Source organism: Ammodytes marinus (genome assembly GCF_949987685.1).
Source record: "Ammodytes marinus genome assembly, chromosome: 23".
Taxonomy (NCBI): domain Eukaryota; kingdom Metazoa; phylum Chordata; class Actinopteri; order Uranoscopiformes; family Ammodytidae; genus Ammodytes; species Ammodytes marinus.
This window is the reverse complement of record NC_137227.1, coordinates 5766524-5790512: the sequence shown is the minus strand read 5'-3', so window position 1 is coordinate 5790512 and position 23989 is coordinate 5766524. Positions and strand designations below refer to the sequence as shown.

Below are 23989 nucleotides of genomic sequence, written 5' to 3'. Positions count from 1 at the left end.
ACTCTCAGAAATGTACTTTGCACTAGTTGCTCCGTGCTTGTGGAACCAACTGCCACCTGACAAATGTGATTCCCCCTACATTTCTGCCTTTAAATCAAGGCTCAAAACCCATATGTACACCCTGGTGTTTCCTCCCCATTAACTATCTTACCTCTGCACTACTATCTGTGTTTATGTGGATGTATGGGCTTTACGTCTTTTATTTTGGTTATTGTTATTTTACCTTCATTGTTTACCTACTGAATGCACTATGTACAGCACTTTGGACAGTGCAAACTGTCATAAATGTGCTTTTATAAATACATTTTATTTATTTACTTACTTATAACTCACCTTAGCCCTTTGGCACAAATCACCTCAATCCCAGAAATTTGGATAATAGGCATGATGCAGCAATTTAGGGCTGACATCGTGCTAACTGTATAGACTCAAAATGTAGCATACCAAAGCACTAAAACATGTGTCAAATGTTTTCAAACTTGTCTATAATTGTTCAGACACAATAATCAAAAAACCTTGAACATGGAAATTTTACTTTGAAAGGCAAAACACAGTTTTTTGAGCTTAAATGTGCTTATATATTATTCCTTGTGTCTCCCTTCTTTACAGGATGAGTCAAATGGATGGATCTTCTTAAATATGTGGTCACATTTCCAATTTCTTCCACGGTTTTCTAGAAACAAGGGGTGGCACAACATCCAAAATGCACAACTTAGGCCACTCTCCCCTACAAAGGTTTAACCTGTCCTTGGTGTACACATTCTTATAAGCAAATAAAGCATATAGACACCAGTAGTATGTAGAGCCTTTTTGTGGTGAGTCATCTAATCATTTATTCAATCTTCATCTGTTCAGCAGCTCTTCCACTGTATATGCATTATACACCTGGAAAAAAATATGTATGGTGTCAACATGCAGCCCTCTAGGGTTTGTGTAGTTTAGCTTGTGTAACATTAAAACTGCTGTATATTTAAAGGAAAGGTATAGAATGCTCAGTAAAGTGTTGAACAGTTTTTTATTGTATATCTTCAGACTGCTTGTAGTACAGGCATTTTGTGAGAAAATAGGGCTGGACCTTTAAAAAATTGCAACAGAAACCATTCCAACTGTTTTTGATTCATGAATATGTAATAAATAACATACTAAAAGTCTTAAGGAATCCATGTGGTGGAAAGTTATTTTCTAAGGGTTTTCTTTATGCCAATTTTCGGCATCCTAAAGTACTGTTTTATTGTGCCAAATTTTTAACCTTTTCAGAAAAGCATGAAACTTGGTACACTTAAACAGTCTGGGGCCCTGAACATTTTCAGATATTTAGCCATTGCAAAATGTAATCATGGTTGCCGTGGCGACCATTTTACTTTCCACCATAGCCACATTATTCATTTTTCATCATAACTCCTGAACCAAACATAATACCACATAACTAGTGATGTCTACCCCTATGTTTTCATCGTCAGGGATTGCAATTATATCACATACAACATCAGAAACAGTTAAGGTCAATAGTTAAGGGTGAATCTAATGTGTTTACGAAAATGAAAGCCCATATCCGAAAACATCGCTGTGACTTTATAATGTGGGCCTATGTTGCATAAACATTGTGTAGTTTCAATTTTGTTTTCTAACAAAGACATAGGCTTAAATGTTTGTAAAAAAACTATAACATTTCCAATTGGGGCCGTGTTAAAAAAATTTATTTATATATACAGTGGCTTGAAAAAGTATTCAGCCCCCTTGAACTTTTCCACATTTTGTCACGTTAAAACCACAGACGTACATTTATTTGATTGGGATTTCATGTAATAGACCAACACGGCTATTTGGGTATGTCTCTACCAGCTTTGTACATCTACAGACTGACATTTCTGCCCATTCCTCTTTGCAAAATAGCTTGAGCTTCAGATTCAGCGTCAGATTGGATGGAAAGCGTCTGTGAACAGCAATTTTCAAGTCTTTCCAGATATTCTCAATTGTGTTTAGGTCTGGACTTTGACTGGGCTATTCTAACACATGACTATGCTTTGATCTAAACCATTCCATTGTAAATATGGCTGTATGTTTAGGGTAGTTGTCCTCCTTGAAGGTGAAACTCCGCACAGGTCTCAAGTCTGTTGCAGACTCTAACAGGTTGTGTGCCCTGTATTTGGCTCTATTTTCAAGCCACTGTACATTCCTTTCTGATGTCCACACAAATAGTTCAGTACTGTCCAAATCAACCGACAACTTTGTTTAACAAGATATATGGTGTTAGATGCAGTGCATATAATAAATTATTAACTATTAGGTCATTATATTAATTTGATTTAATTTTCTGGCCTTCACTTTATGAAACGTTTTCCAGTTCCTAAACAACAATGTCAAGTTGTTTTTTGGTAATTTTTGCCTTTATTGGTTAGAGAGAGATATCAGAACCACATGACCCGACAGCAGACCTGGAACTCATATGGAAAACAGCCATCCTGTTTGTCTCACAAAGGCCAGCATGGTTTAGTATGATGCACAGCATGGCAATCACTCGGGGAAAACAACCTTTGTGTTTACCCCATTGGTCGATATGAGACATAGTGACACCAAGTGCATCTACTCTACATGTAAGTGCCTATGTGAACTGCCAAAAAACTGCCAAAATTCCACCCCAATCATCACATTTAATCAACCACTGGTGGAAGGCAAGGCAAGGCAAGGCAAGGCAAGGCAAGGCAAGGCAAGGCAAGGCAAGGCAAGGCAAGGCAAGGCAAGGCAAGGCAAGGCAAGGCAAGGCAAGGCAAGGCAAGGCAAGGCAAGGCAAGGCAAGGCAAGGCAAGGCAAGGCAAGGCAAGTTTATTTATATAGCACAATTCAGACACAAGGCCACTCAAAGTGCTTTACAGGGGCAAGATTAGAATACATAAAACACATTATAAAACATTTAAAAGCAAATAAAAGAAGCAAATAAAATGAAAAAAACATTTAAAAGCAAATAAAAGAAGCAAATAAAAAGAAAATTGCAGGTTAAAATGGAAACAAAAAAGTCTTCAGACTCGATTTAAAAGAACTGAGAGTTGCAGCAGACCTCAAGTTCTCTGGGAGTTTGTTCCAGATTTTTGGTGCATAATAACTAAAAGCTGCTTCTCCTTGTTTAGACCTAACTCTAGGGACTGTAAGTAGACCTGTCCCAGACAACCTAAGGGCTCTGGACGGTTCATAACGTATCAGCATATCAGTAATGTATTTTGGCCCTAAACCATTTAGTGCTTTATAAACCAACATCAGTATTTTGAAATCAATTCTTTGAGTGACTGGAAGCCAGTGTAAATACCTCAGAACTGGGGTAATGTGATCTACTTTTTTGGTCCTAGTGAGGACTCGAGCAGCAGCGTTCTGAATTAGCTGAATCTGTCTGATAGATTTTTTTGGAAGGCCAGCAAGGACACTGTTACAGTAGTCAAGTCTACTAAAGATAAATGCATGGACAAGTTTTTCTAAATCTTGCTGAGACATAAGCCCTTTAATTCTTGATATGTTTTTAGGTGGTAGTAGGCTGATTTATTAATTGATGTTATGTGTTTCTTGAAATTCAAGTCGGAGTCTACAACAACACCAAGATTTCTGGCTTGGGGTGTGGTTTCTAACATAACGGATGTAAGCTGTGCGCTGACTTTTAATTGTTCATCTTTGGCACCAAAGAAGGCCTTTCTTATGAAAGAAGCTGAGCCAGAGGTTGTTAGTGACTTTGGGACTTCCACACTGATGTTAGTTTTTAGGGGTCCATTGGGCATGTTATTGCTGGGAAGAGGAAGTGATGGAGATTTTCTATGCAGCCAATGTCGTTGTGCACATTATGACAGGGAAGAGGACAAGATTGACTAGCATTGATGGAGTCCTCAATGGCCTGATTCTGTGTGATGCACTTGTTGCGACTCCCCTTCAGCTGCAAGGAGATACAAAGTATTGTGATGCAGAGATGTAATGCCAGTATGAAAACCATTGGTGGCCTCACAAGAGTGCAGGGGATGACATAGCTGCAACATCTGACATGGCTTCACTCCATGTCAGCTTGTGCTGAAGTTAACAACGTGCACAGTTCTGAACAATCTCCAAGAAAGACACAATTACAGGGAGCGCTCGTGGCACAGTGGTTAGAGTTTCCCCCTAGAGGCGCAGGCCCCACAGAGGACCCAGGTTAGAATACGGCCTGGTTCAGTTCTCTGCATGTCTTTCCCCTTTTTGCCCCATTTCTACTCTGTCTCTCCAAATCTAATGGAAAAAATCTTAGACACAATTACTGCTTGGATCCAAGCTTGTGCAGTGTCTCGCACCTATCCTCAAATGTTGCTAGATCAAAGGCCATCGGAAACACCATTTTGGTTAGCATGGATGGACAAACTACTGCTGAGAACACATTCAAGAAGAGGGATCGAGTGATCACCATCAGTACAAAGATCCTCAGTGAAGATCGATTGTGAAGCAGTGCAGGTGAATCCTCACCTACTTTTCAAGTGACACATAATTGCTGCAAAAGGTTCACACGAACTGGGGTCCAGGTTAGGTATGAACTGTGCAGTCCGCCTCCAGCTCTGTTTGAGACCTTCTTGCTGCTTCGACAGCCACATAAGCCAGTATTAACAGATGCCATTTTGACGCTCCACACACCTGACCTTCCGGAAGGGACAGGTCATATTTAATATGTGCTGGATGGTGGAACTTGTTCAGCGCATCGATCGGACACGTATATATACGAAGACATTAGTAAACTGTACAGCGAAAATGTCAAAAGGAAGTATGGCTAGGAAGTTTTCATGTTCAACAGGGCAGATCGACCAAAGACATGGCACAATGTAGGTGAGCAGGTGGGAGGACGACCAAAGCAGCCGCCGTCATAGGTGAGAACATGCTGGTTGCCTTGCAGAAAAACAAGTTCCATTCAAACAACATAAAGCAGAGTTCATCAACATAATCAGTGGTCACCAACAGAAAAGGAACTGTCAGACGTACCATGCCGCCTCACAAATGGGGATCGAAAGAGTGATGATGGGGTGCTTGTCCATATCAAAACTGCCTTACCAACAGCTCCACAGATACTCTTATGGGTCTCTGATGCACATGCAAGACGGACTGTAACAACTGAAAGTGCACATGCAAGAAGCATGCCATTGAGTGCTCTGTTGCATGTGGTACATACAAATAATCTGGGGGTGCAAAATCATCTCAGGTTGGAGATGATGATGAGGAAGACGATGAGGAAAACCACACTATGTTTAAGAGAACTCGTAAAAGTCGATCTGAATACTAAGTTGAGTTTTTTTTTTTATTAGTCAATTACACAAGCCTACTTTGAAATTTGTCTTTTCTTATCTCCCCTCTCAAGTTACCAAACCCCAGAGGGGGTCAGAGGGTAATGCATACTCATGGTATGCATTGATGTAGCCCTTTCACATTGCATTAGTACTGCTCTGGCTGCACTTTGAATTGTGCACCAAAATATTTTCATAATAAAACATATGTTCATCAGTTAAAAAATGTATCAATTTGTGCCAGTTTAGCATTCACAAATATTTGTGTTTTTTTTATATTGTTATAGTATTTTACAAACATTTAAGCATATGTCTTTGTTAGAAAACAAAATTAAAACTACACAATGTTTATGCAACATAGGCCCACATTATAAATTCACAGCGATGTTTTCGGATATGGGCTTTCATTTTCGTAAACACATTAGATTCACCCTTAACTATTGACCTTAACTGTTTCTGATGTTGTATGTGGTATAATTGCAATCCCTGACGATGAAAACATAGGGGTAGACATCACTAGTTATGTGGTATTATGTTTGGTTCAGGAGTTATGATGAAAAATGAATAATGTGGCTATGGTGGAAAGTAAAATGGTCGCCACGGCAACCATGATTACATTTTGCAATGGCTAAATATCTGAAAATGTTCAGGGCCCCAAACTGTTTAAGTGTACCAAGTTTCATGCTTTTCTGAAAAGGTTAACAATTTGGCACAATAAAACAGTACTTTAGGATGCCGAAAATTGGCATAAAAGTATGGTTAAGAAAACCCTTAGAAAATAACTTTCCACCACATGGATTCCTTAAGACTTTTAGTATGTTATTTATTACATATTCATGAATCAAAAACAGTTGGAATGGTTTCTGTTGCAATCTTTTTAAGGTCAGGTCATATAATGCCTGACATGTTATATGCCTGAAATAGTAGTGATACCACTACTAAGCATTGTGAAATCCATTCGACATGCACACACATGCCCTGCATCCTCACTATAACATCTCTCTCCAATAGACTAGTGTCGGTGAATCAGTCTGGTCATTCTCAGTCACGTGAGGAACTTGTCACTTTAGTTACTGTTCCTATTGAAAGGTGTCAGATGAGCACAGCAGCTCCTGCCCTCTGTGCCCCAAGCAATGAACTCTCTTTCAAAGTCAATTAGATATTTACTGGGCTAAAATGAGGCTACAAAAACTAAAACCACCAAGAACATCCAAAGGCAATTGAAAACACATGCGCCTTGAGTTTTCTCTTAAAAGTGTCATTGGACATTGTATTGAAAACTTAAAAGGCTATTTCATCGTTTTGGAGCTGCAACCGCAAAGGCTTGATCTCCACTAGCCTTGAACCTGAGACACTTAAAAGCAAAGTATCAAGTTCATTTCTTTTTATTTCACTTTTTTATGGTGAGAAGAGAGGAAACAGTGTAAACAAGACAACACACAAGCCAAAGGACAATACTTTGGTGACACAATAAGAAATGACAGCAGCAGTGAGAGAGTGAAACAACAAAAACAGTAGAGCAATTATGAAGATGTAATAAAGAGGAACAGAAGTTGAATATGGTATAACTTATGAGAAAGATAAGTATTTGTGTGTTTGTTTGTACGTGTATGTGTGTGTGTATGTGTATGTGTATCTCTTGTATGTGTTTAGTTTCTCTTTATTGTGCAACTTTATTGCAATGTTTCTTTGAAATGGCTTTGACACCAACTGTTAAAATATATAATGTTGAGTTTACATTTCTAAATGTTATTTGGTTGTCGTTAACATATACTATAGATTATTGGGAAACATTGATCGAGCTCTTAATGAATGATGAAAACTATTGCACATGAAATTCAACATAATGTGGGCAACATAGAATAAATTCAATACATGGGAACTGTTGTTGTCTGATGGCCTCTTTCTTTTCAATCCTAAAATATGAAGCTGAGAGTTCTAATACAAATGTCACACATGTGTACAGACAATATAATGATGGAGAATTTATAAAGTCTCGACTTTATGTTTAAAAAAAAAGAAAAAGAAAAGAAAAACTGTCTGAAAGAAAACTAAAGGTTGAACAACTAGCTACCTCTCTGAGCACCTGTCAGTTGATAGGCCAGGAGGCGTGGCTGTTTTTTAGGCCACAGCCTGGAGGAGGATGTTGATAGCTGCAACATATGGTTTTATATGTCCTCTCAAAACACTTGTTAAGATAAGATCTCGGTACGGTAGAAACAGTATACGCATGTTTCTGAAGTCAGAGGTACTGACCAGTGGTTTTCTCTCAGTATCAAATCATCTATCAGAGAAGTATGCAGAAAGGTGAGTGATGTTATAACTTATTATAATTTTGAATATTAAAGCATCCAATAGTGCTTGTTGAATTCATTTTTATTTATTTATTCAGTCATCATCACTAGGTCTGTTGCAGTTATTACACGATTGCCTGATCATTTGAGCTGATCATTTTCCCAAATTGTTAGATTTCATATTAGAGGGACATTTCCTGTAAAATATAACGTATTATTATTTAAATGTTGATATTTAATCATATTGGCTCCTATGCTCAGTATATTATGAATTATGTAGGTCTGCTCTGTACAGGTAAGATCATATTTCGTATGTTTGTTTCATGTAATGCAAAAAAAAAGGAAGAAAAACACTTCAGGACACTATTGGGCAATGCGTGTGAAGGATTTTTTTTTCTTTGGATTAGTTAATATTAATATTATTAATTCATGGCCTTTCTCAGTTTCATCTGTGTGTCTTTGTCACAGACAATAATTCACCAATGGATAACCATTGGTGCTTGTTAATGATTTCACAAGCTTAGTACTCTTTTTTGAGTATAGTTGTGTGTTAAGCAGGAAGTCATTTCAGGACACTAAGGGTGTATTCACACAGGGAAAGTCCACTAGTTCACTTGCTTTGGTCTAGAGAGTCTAGACCAGGGGTTTTCAAAGTGTGAGAGAGTGAGCCCCCCCTCAGAGTACAAATTTCAGCTGAGCCCCCCCCCCCAAAAAAAAGGTATTAATCCCTGTGTGTTTTGAAAGATCTTTTTTTAGATTTTACACATTTTAAACAATTTTTTCAAAACATTTGAACATCTTTATCTAAGTATGTTTTTGTTTTGCTTTTTTAAAATACATTTGAACATCTTAATCCAGTGGTTTAATCCTGCTTCCTTTAAGCGTGGATAGTAGTGACTGAGTGTGCAGCGGAGTGAGAAAGATAGGCAGATAGACTTGGCCAAATATTTGACTATTGTTAAATGTCCTTCACACACCCAGTGTTTTTTCGCTAGTGCCTCCAATGTCCAGCTGGGTAAAAATAGTAGCCATCCAAGGTCCCGACCCTCCTAGGGGGGTCCAGGGGTATGCCCCCCTGGGAGATTTTTTTTTACCTTTTTAAAGTGAAATGCATGAATCTGGTGCACTTTGAGAGGAAATTTTTTAAATCAATTATTAGGCTATTAACTATCTAGACCAGTGGTTTTCAAACTGTGGGGCGCGCCCCCGGGGTTATGGCTGGGGGGGGCGTGGATGAATATGTGAAATAAAAATATGTTTTTTTTTTTTTTTAGTTTGTGTTTTTTATATTAAGATCACGGTATAGCTGGACAAGAGTTCTTCTGCTTCGTTCCTCTCACTGCATTTAAATGCATTCATTATATTACAGAGAAATAAGTCTAAAAAGAGCGCTAAGCCCAACCCAGAGGACCCTGCATAATTTTTTTTTATTTTAAATTAATATATTTATGGAAAATCCATGTGTCTTTCTTCAATAGCTTCTAATTCATCAGACCCAGTGTCTCCAAATTATTTGTTCACACAAAATTCCTTATATTTAGCCTCTTAATTTTCCTCTCAATGTGCACCAGATTCATGCATTTCACTTTAAAAAGGTGAAAAAAAAATCTCCCGGGGGGGCATACCCACGGACCACCCTAGGAGGGTCTGGTTCTCCACTGGCTACTATTTTCCTCCATCAGGACATCAGAGGCACTAGCAAAAAAATATGTGTGTGAATGACGTCTAACTAGTCAATAATTTGCAAGAGTACCTATTTGCAGACCCATGGGGAAAACCATTGAAAACGGAGCTCCACCGGAAATAGGATGGGGCCACGCCCCAAACTAATTTCATTGGTCAGAATTGTACGCCCCAAACTCAGTTCATTCGTTCATTGGTCAAAAGCGTTGTCCCTCCCCGAACGTCATTTCATTGGTGGAAAACCATGAACTCTCAATTTCATTGGTTTAGAAGACGATTTGTAAATTTGACAGCTATAAGTGCCGGTACATTTGACAGCTTCATTCAATGATTGTACTGTAAAGTACAAGTATCAGAATGGCTTTCTGTCCTCAGCCAGGAAAAGACACAAACTCAGACCATGACTCAGACAAGCAGCTTTTGGAAGTCACACACACACACACACACACACACACACACACACACACACACACACACACACACACACACACACACACACACACACACACACACAATAATAATGTGGGGGTCACTGAAAGACACAAATCACATAAAAATATAAACTCTTATAAATAAAACAAAAAAAGTTCATGTGTTTGCACTTTTTTAAATTAGTTGTGTATTTTAATGTGTTTGCACTTTTTAAAATTAGTTATTTATTTTAATGTGGTGGCACTTTTTGTGTTTCATTTATAAGAGTTTATATTTGTATGTGATTGACCTACTCGTGACAATTGTGAGTTAAACAGACGGATTTCGGAAGATGTAGGCTACACAAAGCTTCGTTGCTTCATTCATCTTCTACCTCAACATCTACTTTTTACCAACGTCCTGGCCATTTACCACTGACTTATTTTACTGTCTACTACCACCATAACCGGTGGAAACTGTGTATTATTATTCACCGCTAGGTGAACTCCGGCAGTAAAACAAAAAGAAGAAAACAAATTCAGAGTAGGTTACAATTCTGACCAATGAAATGAGTTCGGGGCGTGGCTTCCGGTGGAGCTCCACTTTCCCCATGGGTCTGCAAATAGGTGCCTCTCATAATTTGGGCAAGTCTGTCTGCCTATCTTTCTCACTCCGCTGCACACTCAGTCACTACTATCCATGCTTAAAGGAAGCAGGATTAAAATACTGGATTAAGATGTTAAAATTTATTAAAAAATGTGTTTAAAAACGCACAATTTTTTTTAGAATGTTTCAAAAATATGTTTAAATTTTTAAAATAATTAAAAGATCTTTCAAAACACACAGGGATTTAGATTTTTTTTTTGGGGGGGGAGGGGCTCCGCTGAAATTTGTTCTCTGAGGGGGGGCTCACTCTCTCACACTTTGAAAACCCCTGATCTAGACCAAAACATTGTATTCCTTTTTTTGTATGATAACTTACATTTGCTTAATATGGTGTTAATATCAAAAACACAAACTCAAAAAGATTTTTTTTTTTTTTTAGTTTTCTTTTTTTTCACATATTCATCCGCGCCCCCCCTGCCATAACTCATAACGCCCCACAGTTTGAAAAACACTGGTCTAGACCAAATAGAGTTTAGATTTTTTTTGTTTGGTGTGGTCCACTTTCATATTGCCCCTTTTGTAAGTGAACCAGCATTACGAAGCAAAACCACACGTGATCTGAGGTCATTCATTCATTGGACAGACATTCTGGGGTGGAGAGAAGCAGGAAGAATGAAGTAAAAACTGCGAAATATATAATTGATAAAATATGGGGTTAAAAATAATAAAAAGGTCTACATCAAAAAATCTAATTATTGTTGTTTCATATGGTTATAATATGAAGCCCTATGAGAATGCCACGTTATGTGGCTTGTAGTCTACGATGTGAAACATAATTTTTACTGTATTTTTGCTGCTGGACGTGCGGCTCGCGAGAAGAATAGGCTCATGCCAACACATGTTACAACTTACCCCGGCACTGTTATCCATTGGAATCAATGCACATAGAGACAATTAATTTACTAGCGTGATGAGAAACACACACTCACTTACACACACATATACTCACTCACTCACACACTCACTCACCCACTCACACACACACACACACACACACACAACCACACACACACGATGCATGTAACTATCTTCATTAATATCTAATTCTCTAATATTAATAATAATTTAAGAATATTTTTGGTGAATCTATTTTCAAACCTACCCTGTTGTTTATGCTTATCAATAAATGGGCCTATCAAATTAAGTCCCATTGTTTTTTTGCATTTTGCATACTTGTTACATCCTACCCCAGTACGTGTTGCAATCTACCCCGGTAGTGGGGTAGGTTGTAACAATGGTAACATTTTATTTGTCATAATCTCACAAATTCCGTGATATAGTTGAGGAAATTTAAATGGTTGCCACTTGTAGTAGACAAATATGGTTACTTTGCCTAAGATCCAGAACTGTAGCTTTAAAAGAAATGGTAGTTTAAGTGCTCTGGAAAAAAGTGTTACTTTCATACCCGGTCTGTAATGTAATATAATATATACAATATAATATAATGTAATATACTGTTCTGGGCTCCCGGTCAAACCACAACTTATCTTCATAATAATGGCGACAACAACACTTTCCCATAATGTGAAGCTGACAGCAATTTATTAAAACACAGTGCTTCCTGCATTTGGGTCGGATCGAGTCCGGACAAATTCACACCACAAACGAAGTGCAGCAGAGACTACCTCTTCAGCTGAGTCTCGGAACGCTTGTTTGGTCCGCCCCCGAGTGCGATTGCTGTATTCACACCTGCCTGAAAGATGCGCACCGAAGGCGGAAGTGCACCTGAGTTTGTTTCAACCGAACTAAACACGGCATGTGTGAATACGCCCTTATAACAGTAATCTGTATGACAATACACCACTAAACTTAACTTGCATTATTGTCACAGGCAGCCCTTGTGTTATTGGTTAGTGTTAAAGGTCAGAATTTGATAACGAAAAACTTGAAGTAACAATTATGCAATTATCATATGTAGAGTCTTTATAGTTAAGAACATTTAGTACTTTTATTGTTTCTTGTTGATTGACAAACTCTGACTCGTTTCATGACACCAGTTACCATGAAATCACACAAAAAAATCCTGCTCCTCCTCGGATTTATGGGATCCCTGTCCCTTATTATATCATCCTTTGACCAATGGAACACCTCGCAAGGAAAGAAAGGTACAATATCAGTATGTGTAAATATCAGTATATTTTTCACTGTTCCTGCTGTGGTCCTGGTTAGAAAATGATCTGATTTGTTAAAACTATGTTTTGTTTGTATAATGTGTTCACTGCATTTGAAATGGACTAAGAATTGATAAATGGATTAGCAAAAAAGTAGATCTACAACCTCACCCCGATTACTTTTGGATTACATGTGTGACACAGTGCATTTATTTACCTAAGTGGGGCTTTCAATAAAGGCCCATGGCCTCTGACTTTCACACCTGTACGTCATTTCCTCAAGAACAAAAACACCATGAAGTTCTATTATTTTACCATGAACCATTTCACAACCACACAATAATCAGAATCAATACAGCAAACAAGAAATATTCTTATTCTTCTTATCACAGCAAAGAGGATCCATCAGCGGCAGGAAGCCAGAAAGCAACTGCTAAGAGAAATGTGTGATGCTGACAGAGAGTCATTTTCCCAGGGGAAGCGCATCTTACAAGACATGAAGAACAAAGATCTGTCCCATCTGATTGTGAATGACAAGCACAGAATCATTTACTGTTATATTCCCAAGGTGATACAAACAAAAACACATACAGCAAACACAGGACACAATGTGGATCATGCAAGCCCGCCAACACCAATAGCTGACCCTGAAATGCCTGGTCAACTTCTCATGCTTTAGTGATTGACTGTACTCACCTGGACCTATTTTATTCACAGAGGATTTATGATGAGTTATTTTTTATTTTGTTCTTCCTTATGTCATGCCCTATTCTCTTAATTTCATCAGTTCTTGTTTCAACACAATTTACTTTGTCATAGAGACTGTCACATATCGCGTTTCTTTGAATAATATAAATTATCTTTGCTGTAGCTCAACAATGCATATCTTTGCCTTTTCTGATAACACCTCTAATTCTATAGCATTATATTTCTCTTTTTTGCTCTTGCTGTCACTCTGCTCTACGTCCAAACATGGAAACCAGTAACAAACGCAAACCATCTTCAAATCTACTACCTCTAACCTGTTGTCATTTGCGCTGTTACTAGTTGATCACAAGCACAACACACACAAACCAAAACCAAACATGCAATTTTTTAGAAGGCTCACGCTATTCTTTGTTTTTTATTGGATCAACCCCTAAGACTTGCTCTTATGTACAGGTGGCGTGTACCAACTGGAAGAGGGTTATGTATGTCCTGAACCAGTTCAAACCATATGACGACCTAATCTCCATACCTAGAGAGTTGGTCCACCATCCTAACTTGTACCCTCTCAAAATCAACTCCCCGATACCAGAGCATAGAGCATCACAGATTCCCTACCATGACTGTACATACTTAGTACTGTTCTTATCTACAGGTGGCGTGTACCAACTGGAAGAGGGTTATGTACGTCCTGAACCAGAGCGAGCCATATGATGACCCCATGTCCATATCTGGTGATTTGGTTCAAATCCCTAACACGTTCAAACTCCTAATCAAATCCCCGATACCAGAGATGAAGGTCAGTTCACAAAATGTTCAGAAGTTTCCTTTAAGTTTCAAACAGGAAGCATGTGAGATAGTTAGTCCCATGAGCATTTGAATCAAGCAGAAGAGTGTTAGTGTGACAGAGGGTTGATGTAAACTGATTTGTTGATTACAGGCAAAGCTGAAGCATTACACCAAGTTCCTGTTTGTCCGGGACCCGTTTGTCCGTCTCATCTCAGCCTACCGAGACAAGTTCCAGAAGCACAATCAGTACTTCTATGAAAACTTTGGCCAGTACATTCTGCGCCTATATGCCAACCAGCCTACTCCACCTCAGTCAGTGGATGAGGCGTATGCATCCGGCATGCGCCCCTCATTTTATAACTTAATTCAGTACCTGCTGGACCCAATGACGGAGAGGGAAGAGCCTTTTGAACCCCACTGGAGGCAGATGCATCGCCTGTGCCATCCCTGTCTCATAGAGTAAGGCCATTTCGGTAACACTTTACAATAAGGTACACACAATTGTACTACCTACTACATAGAAATGTGTTACCTACTACATAGGTTTTCTTTTGTGTTACCTACTACATAGGTTTTCTTTTGTGTTACCTACTACATAGGTTTTCTTTTGTGTTACCTACTACATAGGTTTTTTTTGTGGTACCTACCACATACGTGTATTTAAATGTTTTGCTACCTACTACATACGTTTATTTAAATGTTTTGCAACCTACTACACAAGTTTATTTTTTTATATGTTACCAACTTAAGTTTTTGTTTTATGCTACCTAACACATACGTTTTTTTGTGCTACCTACTAAAGTTTATTTTTGTGGTACCTACCACATGTTTTTTTTTGTGCTACCTACTAAAGTTTATTTTTGTGGTACCTACCACATGTTTTTTTTTGTGCTACCTACTACACAAGTATTTTTTGTGCTACATACCACATACATTTTTTTGTGCTACCTACTACATGAGTTTTTTTTTGTGCTACATACTACATACATTTTTTTGTGCTACCTACTACATGAGTTTTTTTTGTCCTACCAAACACAAACGTTTTTGTTTTGTGCTACCTACTACTTAATTTATTTTTTGTTCTACCTACTACACAAGTTTTTTTGTGCCACCAAACACATACTTTTTTTTGTGCTACCTACTACTTATGTTTTTTTTTGTGCTACCACTACATAATTTTTTTTTGTGCTACCTAACACATACGTTTCTTTCTTTTTGTGCTACCTAATACATTTTATTTTTTTGTGTTACCCACTACATATGTTTTTTTGATTGTTCATGTATCACCCTGTGGCTGAATGTTACGTTCCTGCCAACCACTTTGACCAGCCCATCCAGTTGACAGTTTGCCCCCCATCTGAGGAGGGCAGTTCTGGTCGGCTCTGAGGGCTTAGCCTATATTTCCCATCAGTAGCTTAAGTTAAGTTTGGCACGGCACCGGAACCCCGACAACTAAATTGCTAAATCAACATTTAGGCCAAAATAGAGAAAAGTGTGTTTTTAGAACAGGAATAAAATACGATAACGTTGAATAGTGGCATGTTATTGATGAATGAGAGGGCGATCCTGATGTCGTAATTATGAGATCTTTTCTCATAATTACGAGATCCTGGTGTGCTAATAAGGCTAGATAAGGTGTGGAACTTTTTTTTATTTGGTGAATGCTCAGCGCCACCGTACATATCAATATAGTAGGTACTAAAATGTTGTGTACCTTATTGTAAAGCTTTACTGACAATTCTAGGCAGTGCTGGAGCTACAGGTCATGTCCTGCTGTTGTTGGGAACATTTGAAAACATTTATTACATTTTAAAAATATACACAAATAATATTGGTGTAAGAGTGTGATTTTAATATTTCTTCCACGCTCCATATCTTTTAACTATAAAAAAGGATTTGTTATAAAAAGTTTCTATAAAACTTTACTGGCAAAGTGGAACAAGATTTGAAACAGTTTTAATACATCAAAAAATATAACCACTGGGAGGAAAACGTTAAATAAATAAATAATCATCATAAATGTTTTTTATGACCTCAGTATTTTTAAAACAACAGTTCTTGTATCAATAATCATCAAAGTTATTTCAAACTCTAACTACATTGAAAGCTATATCAGGTCATATGGGTGGGTCCTTCCAGAATGCACATAAAATGTTTTGGCAGTTAATTATTATATTAAATAAAATTTTTAGTAGGATAATTTTTCCAAGCCACTATTTTTTTCTTCTGTAAAAAGGCATCAAAAGAAGTTGAAATTCTTCCTTTTATTGCTAAAATGTGACAATAACAAATGAATGGAATGTAAATAGAGAACCAGTCTTTTTGACCTATAGTTTAATGTTGGCTTCTTGTACCTCTCTCAGGTATGACTATGTTGGCCATCAGGAGACTCTACAGGAGGACGCTGAGCAGCTACTGAAGATCCTAAATCTGGAGGGCGACATTAGGTTCCCTCCTTCCTATGAAAACATGACTGCACATGATTCTGCATTGGACTGGTTCAGAACAGTGCCCCTAGAGGACAGGAGGAAGCTGTACGAGCTGTATGAGGAGGACTTCAGGCTCTTTGGCTACAGGAGGCCTGATGAATTGCTCGATGGTGAGATGATGTCAGGATTTTGGGGATAAGAAACCACATTTTCCTTTTGATAAGGAAATATTTGACTTAATGGCTTTGTTACATTAGGAGCTCTGTTGCTTGATGAATGGCTTGATTTACCACCACAATTCCGAAAAAGTTGGTACGTTATGTAAAACGTATCAGTGATTCTTGAGAAGTGGGACAAAAGGCCGTCTTCCAATATTATCTGCTATTATGTTTAAAAGTAAAAATATTAAAACTTGGAGATGTTATTAGGGATTAAGAATAGAATGTCTGGAGCACAATTTTCCCCTTAAATGTACTTGTTATCTACTCAAGACGTCCAAAACAGTGTGTCCACAGAGAGGGGTTTAATCATTCATATGCAATAAAACCTATTAAAAATGTACTTCAATGATTAAAAAGAGCTTTTGTCATCAAAAGCAACTCTAAATAATCTCTCATAGGACCTCCAAAGGTGGAGCCACTTACCCCTTTCACTAGCAGGGAGAGTACAAATGGTTAAGATGAACGTTTTACCTCGCTATCTATACCTCTTCCAATGCCTTCCCATCTTTTTACCTAGATAATTTTTCAAATCTATTGACTCTGTTGTCTCTCAATTCATATGGGCGGGTAAACATCCTAGAATCTGCAAAGCTGCCATGCAGCGGAGTAGACCTTCAGGTGGACTTGGCTTACCAAACTTCCAATCTTATTACTAGGCGTCAAACGCGCACAAACTCTTACTCTGGTTTACATCCCCACAGAGCAGCTGGTGCCAATTGGAATCTGATTCATGTATATCTTCATCACGGCAGGCTCTGGCATGCGGCACCCTGCCCTTACCTTACTCACAGTACACGTCTAACCCCCTTGTCGTTGCCTCACTGAAAATCTGGGCTCAAATAAGGGGACATTTTAAGTGGTCTTCCCTTCCTCAATCAACACCCATCTGCAAAAACCATCTCTTTGCACCAGCCAGAATTGATCCGCGCTTTACGTTCCTGGGCAGAGGGGGTCTGCGTTCATTAAAAGATTTGTATGTGGGAGGGTCATTTGCAAGTTTCAACCAGCTACGAGCCATGTTTGGATTAACCAGTTCGGATTTCTTTAGATATTTCCAACTACGGGATTTTGCAAGAACTCACTCGCCTGCATTCCCACTTATCCCAACCGTAACTGGTATGGACCACGTTCTCTTAGCTAACGCCACCCCTAAAGGTCATGTCTCCTATCTATATGACCTACTGTTGCCAGCCAATGAATTAACAATTGAAAAAATCAAATCGAACTGGGAAGACGAACTACAAGTGACCCTTTCTGATCAGTTTTGGAGTAAAGCCCTTACAAATATCAAACTTTCCTCTTCATGTATGCGGCTTAGCCTCATTCAATTTAAAGTGCTCCACAGGATTCATTATAGCAAGTCCAAGCTCTCTAAAATCTACCCAGATACGGTTGAAGACAAATGTAATAGATGCTCGCTCTCACCGTGTGACCTTACACATATGTTTTGGACATGCCCTAAGTTATTTACTTTCTGGGATTCATTCTTTAAGGTTATTTCTGAAATAGCGCAGATCCATATCCAACCATCTCCTCATGTAGCTATTTTTGGAAGACTTCCGGATGGAAATGTTGCAACAAATACTCAATCCAATGTAATTGCTTTCTCCTCTCTGATCGCTCGAAGGAGCATTTTGCTCTTATGGAAATCCCGCCTCCCCCCATCATTTAAATATTGGCTTCGTGACATCATGTCCTTTTTAAAATTGGAAAAAATTTAATTTGCTTTGAGAGGCTGCTCGGATAAATTCCATCGTCACTGGCAACCGTTGATTAGCTATTTTGACCGTCTGCCTGCGAGTGAAATTACACAGTAGAACCCAAAACATACTTTACATTACCTTACACTACTTTGCATTAAATTATTATCTGTGCGCTGCTGCCTGTCCACCACCCTGCCCTCTCCTGTAGGAGTGACATTTTGAACACTGTGAAGTAAAACATGTTTAAAAAAACAGCTGTGAAGTACTGCAACAATTCTATCATTTGCATAACGCAATATTGAGATACTTTGATACTATACTTAATCTTTGTATCTTTTTTGTTTAAGGTTTTGTTTTATATCATATTAATTTACTTGCTTAATTATCTTGTCTGTTCTATCCTGTCCTTGTCTGTTTGCTCTTGTCTGTCTGTCTTTATTTTATTTTTTTGTTATGCTGAGGAAGCTGGGAAAGGGGGTGGGTATTGGAGGGGTTAAGAAATCATAATTTGGAAAAAACTGAAAATGCCTCTAACGGTAACTGTTTCTGAATGTATACCATACTTTTGTCATCAAAAGCTGAAGCAAAACTGAAAAATCTCTCATATCAATCTCCCCACACAAAGAGGACTGTCTAAAGGAAACTTAAAGTAAAACAAATAGCTATCTTCCAGGGTACTGCAGTACATTGTTCAGATGTGCCACCTTTGTAATGTCATACAAACGCATTGAGTCTGATTCTGAATGTTATCAATATGTGGAACTGTTTATCTGTGCAGGCAACATTCCAGCCACAGTCAGTTGCATTTAGACAGTATACTGTACATACTGTAAGTCTAACCTGTTCCATTGGCACCAGATTCCACATTTGGCATAACTGAATGCTGCCCCCCTGGTGTTCATTGTAAATAATGCATTTTCCCTGAAAGCAACAAAGGGGGGAAACGTACTTACTGTTCACTTAAAAAAGGATATATCCTGGACACCAAGAATTGGAACCAATCAAGATTTGAACCCCATATCAAATGAAGATTTTGAAAAATTACTTTATCTCTTGCCATTACTGGAGTTCAGAAGGAATTTGTGCAGGATAGTCATTTTTTCGTTTACTATCCTGGACAAATTTCCCCAGAACATCAGTCCTGGCAAGAGATTCATTTATTTCATTTAATAAGAGGACTATTAGGTCAGCATCAATACGTTTGTTTATTCGACTGACACATGTTTAACTAGGAATTTCAAATTGTTTCAAAACATGTTGGTGAGGCTACTGACTTCAATACACTTTTGTAGAAATGGTGTCAGAGCTGATGAGGCTGATGAGTTAGATATGTTCCTTCATATGGATGAGGATGCTTTTCTCATACAGCTAAAAAGTTCCTATCTCTTATCTTAATATGGCTCTACTATTAATATTGTTCCTTGACACAAATTCAGTCCATTTACCAATTTTTAACCTTTTTTTAACCAGGACAAATATTGTTTTAATGATGTCTCTTCTCTGAACTCATATTGATGTAATTCTAAAACTAGTTTACAATGTTACAAACCTCCCTCTTAAATGGATTTCCAACCCCAATTCCGAAAAAGTTGAGACGTTATATTAAGTGTGAACAGAACAGAATGTGATCATTTGCTAATCCTTTTCGCCATGTATTCCATATAAAACAATACAAACACATCATATGTATTTAACTGATAAACGTTATTGTTTTTTGTAAATATACACACATTTTAAATTTGGTGCCTGCAACACGTTCCAAAAAAGTTGGGACAGTGGCATGTTTACCATTGTGTTACATCACCCTTTCTTTTAACAACACTGAGTAAGCGTTTTCGAAATCAAAATTATTTCCCATTCTTGCTTGAAATACAACTTCATATGCTCAACATTCCAAGGTCTCCATTGTGATGTTTTGTGCTTCATAATGCACCAAATATTTTCAATTGGAGACAGGTCTGGACTGCAGACAGGCTGCAAGCTAAGCTGTATTAAGACGTGCAGAATGTGGCTCGGTATTGTCTTGCCTAAATTGGAAGAGACTGTATGTATTGCAGTGCTAACAATATAATGACACAACATAGTTTGTTGAGTTGGTGCAATGTCATGTAGTATTTAATTTTTTCCTACGTAGGCAAAAAGGACAGATCCTCAGGAGAAACTCAAGCGCGTCATAGTGAAAACTGATGAGAAGTTTGAGGAGATAGATAAAGAAATAAAAGATGTTGAACAGAAGCTGGGAAAATGGAAGGAATCTATGAAATTATCTGAGGTGCATCACACTAAATTTAACAAATCTGCCAAATGTTTCAGTTTTTTGCAGTAACATGAACTGTACAGTATATTATGGAACATTGGGAAATGTTGATTGAGCTGTGATGAATAAAATAATCGCACATGAAATTCAACATACGTGGGCAACCTAAAATAAATGTGATACAAGTGAACTAATGTTGTCTGATGGCCTCTTTCTTTTCAATCCTAAAAGAAAGTCGAGAGTCCTAATACAAATGTTACACATGTTTACAGACGATATCATGATGGTGAATTTCTCTGAATAATATGAGATTTACAGGGGCAGCTCTTCTGATTAGGATCAATGGTGGGGTGTTTGTGAAAGCCAAATACTGACGATGATGGTTTGTCGGATGGAAAGGTAAAGAATGACCTGTAACATAAAACTACATCATCAGAGCTTTCTGTATTTTCATTCGTAGGCAGGCCCGGTTCTAGACAGTTAGATTAGGGTGGGCCTGTAGAAATTTTAGGTGGGCACACTCGGCAGAGAGACCGAAGATGCGAGCGCGCGCTGTGCGCGCAAGCAGAACTTTTTTTGCCCTTGTAAGATCTCTGCGTCTGCTTTTTGGCACATTTACTGTGAATTGTGTAGAACACAATATGCAAATAAACTTTGAGTGTTGCTGAGTGGGAGATTTGATTCTTGCATGTTTTTTTTCCAAAATGTTTATGAATAACATATAATGTACATTATATACAACATAATGTATATATTTTTTTTTATCGCAGTATTAACTGTAGGCAGCCTGAGCTGATTGAAGAGAAAGCTTTGGGACTGGGCAACCTGGATGGTGGTAGTCCAGAGCTACTGTATGTACTATACACACTATATAGATATATAGTATTTCCACTATTGGCTCCGATGTCCAGCTGGGTGAAAATAGTAGCCGGCTGAGTTCACGAACCTGCTAGAGGGGTCCCGGGGTATGCCCCCCCTGGGAGTATTTTTTTACCTTTTTAAAGTGAAATGCATGAATCTTGTAGCCTGGAAATCCTGACCCTGATATCTTGAACGATAGAGGGTCTGGCGACGATCGATAGTAATTTCCAACTGTAGGGGCGGCTCCTACTCGTGCATTTCAAATGCCACTGCACGCAGTTGGATAGCACTACAACCAATCAGAGCGATGCACAAGTGACGTAAGCCCCGTTCGTTTAGCAAACAGCTGTTAAACTGTTCAATTAAACGTTTGCCGTTGTCGGTCGGCAAAACAGAACATTCCACTTACTTGCTAGTGAAAGCTATGAGTCCCGTCTTCCAATTCGTTAAGGGTCGAGGCCAAAGCAGTCTCAAACTCACACAACATATCCGCAGCCATCTTTGATGTTTACTATCACAGCTTCGACGTCGCATGCACGTCACTGTCGTCATCCGGTTAGGTCCTCCCCAGAGCACCATATAAAGGGCTCTGGCGCGCCCATATTAGATAGAACCAATTGAAACGTTATACCAGATTTCTGGTAGTCTTGATAAGCTTCAACGGAGCGTCTCCAGACCAACACGCGCAGCAAATTTAATTTGCCAGCGCCTAGTGGCAGGTCTGGGAATGCCAGGCTATGAATCTTGTGCACTTTGAGAGGAAAATTAAGAGGCTAAATCTGAGGAATTTTGTGTGAACAAATAATTTGGAGACACTGGGTCGGATGAATTAGAAGCTATTAAAGAAAGACACATGGATTTTCCATAGAAATATAAATTTGAAATAAAATATTATGCAGGGTCCTCTGGGATGGGCTTGGTGCTCTTTTTCTTTTTTATAATGAATTCAATTAAATGCAGTGCGAGGAACGAAGCAGAAGAACTCTGTTGTCCAGTTATCTTTTTTTCCACAGACGAGGCTGAAATAGGCTATAGACTATACACAGTGCATGGGCAACTGAGGGCAGCCCCATTTTCTTTCAAAGGTTTTTTTATTAAACGTTAGTAACAAAATTGTAGCACAATGAATACAAATTTTTTCCCCTTTTTTTCCCAAACATACCCCACCCACATCCCACCCTCACACCCAACAACACGAAATATACACTACAGGAAACAGAAATAAACAGTCAATATAAAAAAAAAACAAAAAAAAAAACACATAAAGAAATAAAATTAAATCAAATAAAAGAGGGGGGAGGTAGCTACTCTTCTATAGTTGTTGTTGGTTTTTTAAAATAATTTAGGAAGGGGCGCCAAATTCTGTCAAATTTATTCTCGGATCCCTGGGTAGTATAACGTATTTTCTCTAAATTCATACATGCCATAATGTCTCGAATCCAATGTGAGTGGGAAGGAGGAGCAGGATCTTTCCACTTGAGTAGGATAGCCCTACGAGCAAGTAATGAGGTGAAGGCTAGTACCCTCAGCTTCACTTTAGGTAAGCCCGAATTTGGAGCAATGCCAAAAATTGCAGTGAAAGGGTTCGGCTTAATTTGATGCTGAAGTACTTCAGAAATTGTTTGAAAAACTGATGTCCAGAACTCAGTCAAGGTGGGACACAACCAGTACATGTGAAAGAGTGATGCCGGTGCGCTCTTACAACTATCACAGGTCGGATCTACATCGGGGAACATACGAGCTAATTTAGTTTTAGATATGTGGATACGATGTACTACTTTAAATTGCACAAGAGCATGTCGGGCGCACATGGAGGTAGAGTGTATCCGATCCAGGACTGAATCCCACATGTGATCTGTGAAGGCAGAACCTAGGTCCTGCTCCCACAGGGTTCTTATAGCTGCTAATGAGGGGCTATGCAACTTCGAAATAAGGTTGAAAAACACAGAAATTGAGCCTTTTAATGTGGGGTTTACAGAAAGAAACAAATCGACATGATTGGCTGGCGGTTTATAAGGGAATTGGGGAATTAACTTCTGCGTAAAATGCCTGATTTGCAGAAATCGGAAAAAATTAGTCTTTTCGATACCGAAGTGTTTTGTCAATTGAGAAAAACTAGCAAATAGATCATTAATAAATAAATCACCGATGCATTTTAAGCCTTTTTTATGCCAGATCTTGAATGCATCATCCACCGTCGAGGGAGTAAACAAATGATTAGTTGCAATTGGGCTGAAAAGTGAAAAATTCTGCATTCCAAAATTCTTCCTAAATTGGGTCCAGATTCGAAGGGAGTGCTTAATCACGGGACTACTGTTGGGAATAGCCGAAGAGAGTGGAAGTGCGGCGCATAAGAGGGCAGATAGAGACAATGGGCTAATAGCGCTGGACTCCATTGTTACCCAGACTGGGGCTGAGTCGTCAAGGTGAAAATGCACCCAATACACTAAAGAACGGATATTAGCAGCCCAGTAATAGTATTGGAAATTAGGGAGGGCCATTCCACCTGTTTGTTTGGGTCTTTGAAGAAAAGCTTTCCGTAAAGGGCAGCCCCATTTTGAAATATTTTTAAATAAACTCAAT

At 38.5% G+C, this 23989-nt stretch overlaps 1 protein-coding gene across 1 annotated transcript; it reads left to right on the top strand.

Moving 5' to 3' along the window:
- Positions 1 to 12883: 12883 nt before the first annotated feature.
- Positions 12884 to 16563, top strand: LOC307269446 (carbohydrate sulfotransferase 12-like; the record flags this gene model as incomplete). The annotated part of the gene is made up of 4 exons (XM_080052414.1): positions 12884 to 13009; positions 13802 to 13945; positions 14087 to 14394; positions 16299 to 16563. 4 exons carry the CDS (start codon positions 12884 to 12886, stop codon positions 16561 to 16563), a joined length of 843 nt encoding a protein of 280 aa, XP_079908540.1.
- Between the last annotated feature and the right edge of the window lie 7426 nt (positions 16564 to 23989).